This window comes from Saccopteryx bilineata, chromosome 1, assembly GCF_036850765.1.
Source record: "Saccopteryx bilineata isolate mSacBil1 chromosome 1, mSacBil1_pri_phased_curated, whole genome shotgun sequence".
Lineage (NCBI taxonomy): Eukaryota > Metazoa > Chordata > Mammalia > Chiroptera > Emballonuridae > Saccopteryx > Saccopteryx bilineata.
In genome coordinates this window covers 342,419,212-342,432,204 of record NC_089490.1, presented here as the reverse complement: position 1 = coordinate 342,432,204, position 12,993 = coordinate 342,419,212, and the positions used below count along the sequence as shown (strand labels likewise).

The 12,993-nt window shown below is 39.6% G+C and overlaps 1 protein-coding gene across 2 annotated transcripts in view; it reads right to left on the bottom strand.

Moving 5' to 3' along the window:
• Window positions 1-11,095: 11,095 nt before the first annotated feature.
• NARS2 (asparaginyl-tRNA synthetase 2, mitochondrial) overlaps window positions 11,096-12,993 on the bottom strand; it is a 175,174-nt gene continuing 173,276 nt past the window's right edge. For both annotated transcript variants that reach the window (XM_066249340.1, XM_066249348.1), the window contains one exon: window positions 11,096-11,590. In XM_066249340.1, the coding sequence (XP_066105437.1) occupies window positions 11,446-11,590 (145 nt within the window). In that variant the 3' untranslated portion in view covers window positions 11,096-11,445. The remainder of the gene's footprint in view (window positions 11,591-12,993) is intronic.

The window sequence follows — 12,993 nt, the reverse complement described above, 5'->3', positions numbered from 1 at the left end:
CTGGCTCTGTAAAAAAAAAAAAAAAAAGATACTCTTGAACCAAAAACCACAAATTAATCAGAGGATAAGATGAATGGAAAAAGTGCTAAGGAGAAGCAGATGAATCAGCTCAAAGGTGCAGACAGATCAATCAACACAGAGCATCTTCTTCAATGAGCAGATTGGTATAATTATTATTATTATTTTTTTACAGAGAGAGAGAGAGTCAGAGAGAGGGATAGACAGAGAGGGATAGACAGGGACAGACAGACAGGAACGGAGAGATGAGAAGCATCAATTAGTTTTTTCGTTGCGCGTTGCGACACCTTAGTTGTTCATTGATTGCTTTCTCATATGTGCCTTGACAGCGGGCCTTCAGGAGACTGAGTAACCCCTTGCTGGAGCCAGCAACCCTGGGTCCAAGCTGGTGAGCTTTTGCTCAAGCCAGATGAGCCGCGCTCAAGCTGGCGACCTTGGGGTCTCGAACCTGGGTCCTTCCACATCCCAGTCCAATGCTCTATCCACTGCGCCACCGCCTGGTCAGGCCAGATTGGTATAATTATTGCTTGTCTTTTAACTGTAAAATATTGAAACCTCACTGCAGGTTTCTCACAGTGTGGAATTAAACTACCTACATTAGAATCCTTAGAATCAATTAGGGTAACTGTTTAAGAAATACAAATTGTGGGCTGTTCCATCCCAGACCTACAGAATCAAGACTTTCTAGAGTGGGATCAGGGTAATCTGAATTAATCAGGTGACTCTTATATACAATAAACTTTGCAAAGACTACAAAATAGGGGGTCCCTGAGACAAGGAAGCATGTCCTATTTCTCTCTGTATCCACAGAGTCTGCACTGGACCCGGCACAGTGAGTGCTTAATAAGTTATTGAGCTGAACTGAATGCACTAAAGAGATTTGTAAATAAAAACTGAGTCAATTACACTGTCCAACCACAGCTATTTCATTTCCCCCTTATGCTCCCAGCCCATGTACATTGCTTGTATACTGTTGTAATTACAAACTACAGTTAAAAATTGTAAACACATTTTCTCTTATAATTTTTAATGGCTGTAAAATATTTCATTCGACATGTAATTATAGTTTGGTTTTTTCTTTTGAGTTTTGAAAGGTTTCCCTTAGAAGACCTTACATTTGTGTAGTGCTTTTTGTAACATCCACCGGGTACAAGAACAAACGTCAGAGACTTTCAGGAGTATAGATGTAACTTTATTGGCCAGTTTTACCTGTGCAGGGGCAAATTCCTGAGGTGTCCAGAGACACTGTGCTCACAAGGAGCTGCAGATGGGAATCGTACCTAGTGCTCACAGCTAAATCTTTTTATAAGCTAGGCAAGCAAGCCTAATACAGAAGCAGATGTGGTGGTAACCTATTTGCTAAGGGGGCTGCACATAGCATAGCAACAGGGGCTGGGGTCTAGCTCATTGGCAAATTCCAAACCTAAACTTCTGATAAGGGTCTTTTAACCAATAGAATGTAAACGTTTGTCTCTTTTTCTTTTTTTTTTTCTTCTCTCTCAGCCTCCCAGAGTCCCTATCTGTCTCTGCTTCTTGAACAACCTTGGGCATGTTATTCCTAACAGAACAGGAGCAGGACCTGCCTGTAACCCTTAAGTTCCCTATTTCATTAGTGCCCTGCTTATTTTCTGATCTTCTCTTGGTCCTTACACTTTTCAGTTTATAAAATCCTTTCACACAGACTTCAGTTTTTCACCATACTTGTTATTATCCTTGTTTTCCAGGTGCCTATACAAACTTAGAGATAAATAACTTGCTCAAGGGTCCACAGCTTATAAGTAGAGTATGAGACGTAACCCAGAGTCTCCTCCCTCTGTCTAATACTCTTTCCAAGACACCAAACTTCCTGCACATTTTCTGGCAGGAATCTGACCCAACAGTTTCCTGATGCAAAAACCTGTCAGGCAGAATGTGGAAGATGGAAATCACATTTAAAGAGACCATTGTCCAGCTATATATATCCCAACTGTACAGAATCAGTTCCTGCCTTTTGGAGCATTGCAAAGAAAATGTGAATATTAGGGGAAATCTTCAGTGAAATAACTTACTGTCGTTCAACCCAAGACCATTTCTGCAATCCCAAAATGAAAGGGGGTGGGACTGCCCTGAACAGTCTAAAACTGCAGTTAAGATTCTTCAATATGATTACAGGTATGGGAAGAAGAACAATTACCATAAGCCAGCGGTTCTCAACCTATGGGTCGCGACCCTGGTGGGGTCGCGACCCATAGGTTGAGAACCGCTGCCATAAGCTGTTAAGACAGATAGGAAGAAGGCACCGCTGCCATAAGCTGTTAAGACAGATAGGAAGAAGGCACCAGAGACTTTCAAGCTTTTCTAAAACCAAGAGTTGTATCACAGGATGCTTGGGGAGCAGGGAGTCGACAGTGGACAGAAGCATTCCTCTAACAAGAGAAAGGCCCATTTAAAGGATATACTGCCTGGTGACTAACCTGGTGAGAGTGCAGCCCCTTCAGGGAAGGACAGATTGTTCAACTGAGCAGTTAAAGACCTTTTATTCTGGAGAAGAGAAGGTTGGGGTGAAGAAGGACTGCTGCTGTGTTTCTAGCTTGTTGCGTGTGCATGCTATGGAGAGAAGCAGGTTTTGTTACTGCAGTTCAGTCACAATCAAAGTTCTCCAAGAATAGATAGTTACCGCTTCAGGTTAAGAGAGTTCCGCTTCACTGAAGGGACAGTGGGTAGATTACTAGGAACTGGGGAAAAGACAGAGGAGGGCAGATGGTACATCACAGATAGGGGGAGGAATATGATCCCTTAGAGATTTTTCAAATCTAGGATCCTAGGAAAACAACAAACCAGAATTTCTTGTTGAGTCAGTGTGCAGAAAAGGTTATGAGTCAGATCACAACTGTAAATGGCTCAGGGTCTAAACAATACAGTTCTAGCTGTGTTTGTTCACGTGCACTATGAAAACAAACAAACAAACAAACGTTTGCTGGAGGGCCCACCAAATTTCTGTTCTCAAAGCATTATCTTAAAATACCAAAGGTCCATCGCTTGGGGGAGGGTATTAGTAATTCCAACCAATGTTCTTTCATCTATATTTCTAGTCTAGGATAATCCTAAGAGGAAGGTAGGGCAAATAGAGGAGTATAAACCCATAAAAAAAATTGAGGCATAGTAAGCTTAAGTACATTGCTGGGTCCAGAGCACTTTATTCCATTTTCAATGTTTCTCTTTACTAGAATGTATTTGAGCTCAATAATCATATTTCTTCACATTCTTAAATCTCTTCTTTTGCCTGGCCAGGCTGTAGCGTGGTGGATAGAGCATTAAACTGGGACGCAGAGGACCGAGCTTCAAAACCCCAAGGTCACCAGCTTGAGCTCAGGGTCACTGGCTTAAGCAAGGGGTCACTTGCTCTGCTGTCTGTCCCTATCTTCTGTCCCTCTCTGGGGCTAAGATGCAAGATTCTTTGATTACTATAAAAAGTTGTGCTTTCGGATTCTCTGGAGGCTGAGAGCAGTGAATTTTATTTGTAGTATTACTCTCCCTCAATATTAGGAATTCTGAACAATCAATCTTTATAATAAATAATCTTTCATTAAATCAGATAAATTTGAGGCACAATAAACCACAAAGGAACAAGTTCCACAATATATGGTAAAATGTCAAAATATTTTGTAGACTGCAAAGCAATGTCCAAAGGATAGTCATATTATTAATAGCAATTATGAATGGTAAAGATGTAGCTGAAAGTTATTAAAGAGTCATGAGCTATGTTAATTCAATAGCTGCCTGAGTGACAGCTTAAGGACCACCTAAGCTCCTGAGTTCTTTATAAAGGTCCCCTAGAAGCTCCCATGCACTGAGCTAATAGTGGCTGCAAATTAACTGGACAAGAGCTAACTGGAGTCTTAGCTGATCAGCAGAGCAATCTAGGGCTGCTGGCAATGGCAAGAGAATGCCTCGCTTTCTGGAGGGGTGCTGACAATCTGTCTTATGGAAGTCTTATTAATCATTTTGGAGTAGGGTGATTAAGATCACTTTTTTGCTCTTTTCTTAATGCTCTATCTTTTAATTTGAAATATAAACTGAGAAGAAACTACAATCTGATATTACTCCCACCTGTTTTCTTTTTATTATACATACTTTAGATTGCATACTGAATACAAATATTGATCAGAAGCCAAAAAGCCCCACATATTGTTATCAATTCAATCCAGGCCAATCTGTCTTTCAACTCTGCATTTTTATGTTCTTGCCTCACCACTTACTAAAATAAATATATGAAATAAATAGCAATCTGATCCAAATAAGCATCTTTCATCTATAATTATCTGAAACAAGAGATTTAAAGAAGAGTAGAGTTAATCCATCTCACCAATTGTATCTTCAATGCCTGCCAGTCAGGCTTGGACGTCTAGATTCAATTTATAGAGAATATGAATGTGTAACATTGTAGAGGGACGCTTCTGGCAGATCCCGTCTGAGAGGGACAGAAGGTCAAACAGTTTCTTTGCTGTTCTGTGACAGAGTCTGGGCTGGGTCAGAGGGTGGGGGAGTTATGTCTAGGTCTGGAATGGATCACTCACACAATTAAGTTCTTGTCAGAACAACAACAACAAAAAAGACAGCACAACTTCCCCCAGGCAAGAAGACAGCCAGATGGAAAGAAACTATTTTTCTTCACCTACTTCAAAACTTGAAATGAGAATGAGAATTAATGATGAAAAAAAAATTCTAAGTTTTAGAATATACTCTTTCTTGGGTGGCTGGAGTTACTATTTTGGAAATCTTAGGAAAACAGAATCTGATTTTTTCCTGGTTGGAAACAGTTTACTCAAGTAAAAATGGGAACACCCTCAGATCACCTTTTAATTCACAAATTAAGCTTTATAAGACTAGTATTATAGTAGAGGTGGTCCACAACTATTAAATATATACTTTCACCACTGATTATATATAGAATTATACAATCCTGTTTGTATGTAGAATTTGGATATTCATGGATCAGCTGGCAAGTGGGCATTTTAAAATGTCTTCTCACTGATGCTGCCTATAAGCAACACTTTGTTCTGGCATTGTCATCTTTGACACCAATGTGTGTTTTTGTCCAATTATTGGTAACAAAAAATACCATATACCCCCATGTATAAGACACACCCTTTTTTGAAAAATTTGGGGTCTAAAAACTGGGTGCGTCTTTTTTTTTTTTTTAATTTTTAAATTTTATTTTATTTATTCATTTTTAGAGAGGAGAGAGAGAGGGAGAGAGGGGGGGGGAGAGAGGAGAGAGAGACAGAGAGAGAAGGGGGAGGAGCTGGAAGCATCAACTCCCATATGTGCCTTGACCAGGCAAGCCCAGAGTTTTGAACTGGCAACCTCAGCATTTCCAGGTCGATGCTTTATCCACTGCGCCACCACAGGTCAGGCTGGGTGCGTCTTATATAGTGGTTGTAGATTTTTTTACTTGCATTTCCTGATTTTTTTTGCGTGGATGAGGAGTTGTACAAATTTTATGATGAATGAAACTTGAGTTCAATAACTTTATGCACTGTAATACATTTTTTTCAAATTTTGGGCCCCCAAATTAAGGTGCGTCTTATACATGGGAGCGTCTTAATAATGGGGAAATGAGCTGAAGGAGGAAATGATTAGGCTTGTCCTAAGTGGCAAGTGTTTGGCTTCAGCCAGCTACTCACTGTGTGATGAACTGTGAAGGAAAAGAATAAAAAAGTAAGTGTGCAAGTTTAAAAATCACTGCTGAAGACTACTAAAAAGGAAAGAAAAGCACACGTGTGACTCCTTGAGTAGGACCGACTCCCACCTCACACACCCATACATTTAAGTCTGTTGTCACAACTTCAGTGACTTTGACTTCCCCACACATTTTGGAGATCTAGTATGTACTAACATAACATCTAAAGGTTAGACTCGAAATCAGTTATTGGTGACTGTGCCCAGCAGAGGTTCATGGAAAATTGATAGAAGAATCTCTTAATAGATAGAGTTCATCTATTGTATTATTATTATTTTTAAAATTTTAAAAATTCACTTTAGAGAAGAGAGAGAGAGAGAGAGAGAGAGAGAGAGAAAGAGAGAAAGACATAAGGAGGAAGGAGCAGGAAGCATCAGCTCCCACATGTGCCTTGACCAGGCAAGCCCAGGGCTTCCAACCGGCAACCTCAGCATTTCAGGTTGACACTTTATCCACTGCGCCACCACAGGTCAGGCTACTTTATTATTTTTTTTTATTTTTAGTGAGAGAAGGGGAGGCAGAGACAGACTCCTGCATGTGCCCCAGCTGGGATCTACCCAGCAAGCCCACTAGGGGGCGATGTTCTGCCCACCTGTGGCCCTTGCTCCATTGTAACCGGCGCCATTTTTTTAGCGCCTGAGGTGGAGGCCCTGGAGCCACCCCCAGCACCTGGGGCCAGCTCGCTCTATTCGAGCCATGGCTGCAGGAGGGGAGGAGAAGAGAGTGAGAGAGACAAGTGAGAGGGGGAGGGATGAAGAAACAGATGGACACTTCTCCTGTGTGCCCTGACTGGGAATTGAACCCAGGACATCCACATGCTGGGCCAATGCTCTACCACTGAGCCAAATGGCTAGGGCCCTAGAGTTCATCTACTTTCAAATGACAGTTCTGCAGATGAAGCAACTGGAGGCCACAAAGATGACCTTACTTGCTTAAAGCTCCATGGCTAAATTAATGGTGGTGCTGGGACCAGAACCTGAGGTTTCTCGAATCCAGTTTTCTTTCCATCACTTATTTTTGATGTCCTGCCAACATGTTAATAATTCTAGCTGGTTCCTTGAAAATCAGTGGAGGCATGATTCCTGATACCCCTGAAAACTATTAGTGCATCTGGTTTGGGGCCTGTAAATGTCTGTTGATTCTTGCTCCACAAATTCAATACAGGATCAAGGCTTGAATGCCAAATCATTATTGGCCGATGTTGCAAATGCTGTAACGTAGTTTTTGCATTTTATCTTCCAAGCCTAAGGTTAAATATAACTTTTTCAGAGATACCTTCTCTAGCAAGTTTATGCTTATCCTGTTCTTTGTAATATGTTATAGTACATGTCCTATTTTTAAATAATATATTGTTTACTTGTGTTATCCTTCCATGAAGGCAGGGGTCATTTCTGTTTTGTTCATTACTGTTTATTTAGCACTCAACACAGTTGTTGGCATATAGAATAAGCTCAGATAATATTAGTTGAATTAACAAATTGCATTTATCTCTCTAACCCATGGTTGAAGTAAACCTTATGGAAATCCCAATTCTCTAAACGTGGTATCTTAGCCCAAGTGATTAAATTTCCAGGAAAGTAAATTTTAGCTCAGCAAAAGCTACCAATTAGAGAGATTCAAAAATGAAATGAGCTATACTGAATGCCAAGAGATGCTGCCCACGTACACGGACCTGTTTGCATTAGTCAGAAGTTTCACCATGACAATCTCTCAGTGACTTCCATAATTTCCAACTCTTATGATTTTGTAGTTCATTTTGGCTGTCTGATTTGGAATTGGGCTAAAATAAAGTACATATACAAACCCATTAATAAATAATCTAAGATAAGTCATATAGTGAGATTTAGAAAGTTGATTATTCAGGTATGCATGTGCTCTTATAATTATTTGATACAAATTCTACTGAATATACAATCTGCTGTAAGTCTACGTATATGTAACTCAATGAAGACTAAAAGTAAAGAGTTAAAAAACTGTGGCATTTCACTTTTACACACACTTTCATTAATTATTATTTCAACTCTGAGGAAAATGATATATGAGCTTGTTACACAGTAAGTGCCTGGCCAAAATCATCCACCTAAGGTGCTGAAATGCCAGGGCTTAAGCTCCTAAATCAGCTATCTCTTCACTCTAATACATATTACTTTTGACTTCCAAGTTACCCATACTTTAGGTTTAGCTCTATTTGCATGTTCCTCTGAATTGAAAATACCTTCTTCCAAATTTTCCTGGGAAAAGGACAAATGGAATTTTAAAAGAACTATTTTTTTCTTTCATACATATCAAAAACTTATTTTACTGATTTCAGAAATTGTAAACAATATAAACTAATCATAATAGATTAGTTTAAATAATTAATACATCTTATTAGCTTTTATAATTATTTATTGGGGTAACACTGTTAAGCAAGTTTCAAGTACACAATTTTCCGACACCTCATCGGTACTATATTGCATTGTGCTCTCCCCACCCGAAGTCTAGTCTTGTCACCATGCATTTGACCCCCTTTCCCTCTGGTAACCACCAAACTGTTGTCTGTGTCTATGAGTTTGTTTGGTTCGTTTGTTGGTTTCTGTTTTATATCCCACATATGAGTGAAATTCATATAGTTCTTGTCCATTTCCATCTGTCTTGTTTCACTTAGCATGATATTCTCAAGGGTCATCCATGTTGTCACAGATGGCAGTATTTCATCTTTTCTTATGGCTGAGTAGTATTATATTGTGTGTGCACATATTATATACATATATCACTTCCTTTTTGTCCAATCATCCATCAGTGAATACTTAGGTTGTTTCCATGTTTTGGCTACCATGAATAATATTCTGTAATGAATATAGGGTTACATACTCTGAGCTAAAATGTACTTTCCTGGGGTCTTATGGTAGCTCTAGTTTTAATTTTTTGAGGAACCTCCATCCCATTTTCCATAAAAGCTGCACCAAGTTACATTCTGATCAGCAGTGTATGAGGGTTCCCTTTTATCCACATTCTCCCCAACATTTGTTATTTCCTATCTCACTGATAATAGTCATTCTAACTATTGTAAGGTGGTAATTCATTGTGGTTTTGATTTGCCATTTCCCTTATAGCTACTGAAGTTGATTGAGCATCTTTTAATATATCTGTTGGCCATCTGTTTGTGTCTTCTTGGGAAACTGTCTGTTCAGGCCTGTTGCCCATATTTAATCAGACTGTTTTTTATTGTTGTTGAGCTATCAGAGTTTTTACAGTATAGTTTGAATATTAGCACCTTATCAGATTACACATAACTTCTCCCACTGGGTTGGCTGCCTTTTTGTTTTGTTGATGGTTCCATTTGTTGTGCAGAAGCTTTTCAGTTTGATGTGGTCCTATTCACTGATTTTTGCTGTTACTTCCCTCGCCTTTGGGATCAAGTACACAAAAATCCCTGAGACCAAGGTCCATAAGGTTAGTAACTATGTTTCCTTTTTTGTATTTTATTGTTTTAGGTCTTATATTCTCCCCCTCCCCAAAGCTTTACAGTTTATTTGTGTTAGAATAGTTAAGTACCTGAGTTTTTTCCCCTGTTGATGGGGGGGAGAGTGGGAGGGGGGAAGAGAGAGAGGGGGAAAGAGGGGGGTGGGGAGAGACAGAGAGAGAGAGAGGGGGGGGGAGCATCGACCTGTTCCACTTAGTTGTTCCATTTAGTTGTGCACTCATTGGTTACTTCTCATATGTGCCCTGAATGGGGACTGAATCTGTGACCTTGGTGCACTGGAATGATGTTAAATCCACTGAGCCACCTGGACAGGGCTATTTAAGTCTTTATTCCATTTTGAATTAATTTTTGTGTAGGGTCAGACAGCAGTTTAGTTTCATTCTTTGCATGCAGCTTTCCAATTTTTTCAACACCATTTATTGAAGAGGTGTTCCTTTTTCTAGTGAGTTTTTTACTCCTATGTTGAAAATTAGTTGCCCATATATGTATGGGTTTATTTCTGGTCTCTCAATTCTATTCTGTTGGGTTGTGTGTCTATTTTTCTGCCAATACTATACTGTTTTGATTATTTTAGCTTTGTAGTATAATTTAAAGTAAGGGATGTCATACCTCTGGCTTTGTTCTTTTTTTCTCTCTTAGGATTGCTTTGACTAACTGGAGCCTTTTGTGGTTCCATAATAATCTGAGGATTTTTTGTTCTATTTATTCAAAAAATGCAATTGGAATTTTTATGGGGATTACACTAAATGTGTATACTGCTTTAGGTACTGTGGCCATTTTAACTATGCTAATTTTTCCAATCCATGAACATAGACTGTATTTCCATTTCTTTGTGTCCTCTTCAATTTCTTTCAACAATGTCTTATCGTTTTTAGTGTATAGGTCCTTCAATTCCTTTAAGTTTATTCTTAGGTATTTTATCTTTTTTGTTGTAATTGCAAATGTGTTTTATTTCTTTTTCTGTTATTTCATTGTTAGTATATAGGAAAGCAATGGATGTTTGTACATTGAATTTGTATACTGCAATTTTAATGTAGTATTTTTTTACTATTTCTAATCTTTTGGTGGAATCTTTAGAGTTTTCAATATATAGAGTCATGTCATCTGCAAATAGTGAGATTTACTTCTTCATTTGCTACTGGGATGCTTTTTATTTCTTCTGCCTGATTGCTATGGCTTGAACTTCCAGAACTGTGTTGAGTAATAGTAGTGAGAGTGGGCATCCTTGTCTTTTTGTTCATCTTACAGGGAAAGATTTCAGGTTTTCACTTTTTTTTTGGCAGAAACAGAGAGATTCAGAGAGAGGGACAGATAGAGACAGACAGACAGGAAGGGAGAGAGATGACAAACATCAATTCTTCGTTGCGGTTCCTTAGTTGTTCATTGATTGATTTCTCATATGTGCCTTAACGGGGAGGGAGAGTACAGCAGACCAAGTGACCCCTGGCTCAAGCTAGTGAGCCTTGTTCAAACCCAATAAGCCTGCACTCAAGCTGGCGACCTCAGGGTCTTGAACCTGGTTCCTCTGTGTCCAGTCTGATGCTCTATCCACTGCGCCACCGCCTGGTCAGGCCAGTTTTTCACTACTAAGAATGATATTAGCTGAGGGTTTGTCATATATGGCCTTTATTATGTTAAGGTACTTTCTTTCTATATCCATTTTATTGAGGAACAACAGTAAATGATATTTTTCACTCAGTCTGATGAAAGAGAATTTCAATTCAGAACAGCAAGTTTATTAACTCAAGACTCAAAGAAGGAATGTTTTCTTCTGTAATGTTTAGTAAAGCACTGAGAATAAGATGGGCATTAATCATAGGTTAAATGGCAAGAAAGAAAAGATACAACAATATTTTATTTTTAGTTACTAATTGTTTTTCAAAGGTCACACAGGCAGTGATACAATCATTAAAGACAAAGTAAAATATACTATCTCATCCTCTCAGAGTTTGAAAGGGCCTTTGAAACTAGTTCAATTTATTCACTTCTTAATTGACATACTAGATTTGAGATTCTACTTACTATAAGCACCTCTTCTTGAGAGAGCTCATTTTTCCATTAAATGCCCTCAGCTTTATAAGAAAATCATGATCACTTTTATTTTTCATATGTTATATGTTATGGTATAATAAGTACATTTTGAAAACTTCTGCATTTCTAAAATCCAAACGTGTTCTTCTGTCTACACGTTCACATGCAGCACCTCTGGCTCAGGTGCTTTTCCTTATCCAGTTTTCAGCTATAAAAGACATGAATGAGTAAATCTTGGAAAAGGGATAACATCTTTGATATTGTCAATTCCCAAGATGCACTGCAGATAGCGTTCAAATCCCATCCCAAAACCTCCATGTGGTACAGATCCAAATCGACGGAGGTCCAGATACCTGATTTTGAAAAACAGAGAATCATCACCCATAAATGCTGTATCAGTTCAGATTTTATAATAGAATTTATGTTTCAAAGTATTGCTTAATCATTTGTTATTATTAACATCATTGTGGTAGACCAGTCTTTTCCTTCCAAAGACAGATGAAGGACGCAGAGAAGGTAAAGCGATCTGTTCAGTGTTATCCAGACAAACAATAGCAAAACCTGTCATTCATTCATGGACTTTAGTTACTTGGTCCTTTGTCTTTTCTTTTTTTTTTTTTTTTTTTTTTTTTTGCATTTTTCTGAAGCTGGAAACAGGGAGAGACAGTCAGACAGACTCCCGCATGCGCCCGACCGGGATCCACCCGGCACGCCCACCAGGGGCGATGCTCTGCCCATCCTGGGCGTCGCCATGTTGCGACCAGAGCCACTCTAGCGCCTGAGGCAGAGGCCACAGAGCCATCCCCAGTGCCCGGGCCATCTTTGCTCCAATGGAGCCTTGGCTGCAGGAGGGGAAGAGAGAGACAGAGAGGAAGGCACGGCGGAGGGATGGAGAAGCAAATGGGCGCTTCTCCTGTGTGCCCTGGCCGGGAATCGAACCCGGGTCCTCCGCACGCTAGGCCGACGCTCTACCGCTGAGCCAACCGGCCAGGGCTGTCTTTTCTTTTTTTAATGTGAGAAGAGGGAGGATAGTGAGAGAGACTCCTGCATGCAGCCTGACTAGGATGCACGCGGCAACCCCTCTGGAGCCACGCTTGTATACGAAGCTATTTTTAGTGCCTGAGGCTGATGTTGGGACCAACTAAGATATCCACAATGCCCAGGGTCATGGTTGAACCAATGGAGCCACTGGCTGTGGGAGGGGAAGAGAAGAGAGAAAGGGGAGAGGGCTGAGGAGAGAAGCAGATGGTTGCTTCTCCTGTGGGCCCTGACCAAGAATCGAACCCTGGATGTTCATTTGCCAGGCCAACACTCTATCCACTGAGACACCGGCCAGGACCAGTCCTTTATCTTTTAAGTTATTTATTCAATTATATAAAGAAAAACGGCCTCATCAGGCTACAAAAAAATTTCTAATAAGTTTACTAATTTTCTTCAAAATATATTCCTTTCATATTTCTTAGTATGTTAATAATACTCTCCGTTTTCTTACTGAAATCATATTGTTCAATACACAGAGGAGAGTGAAGAGTTTTGCCTGATAAATGACAAGAAGATAGGCCATCCTAGATTAGACTGTATGCTACATCAAGGGCAGGAACTGCATTTTATTCAACCTTTTATCCCCAGTGTCTACTCTGGAGTAAATGCTTATTATACAAAAAGATCTATTGTTTAAAGGTACTAAAATATACTCTTAGGTTCTAGAATGAGGAGAAACTTCCAGTTCTCTGCTTTAAGCACAGTGGAAGATGTC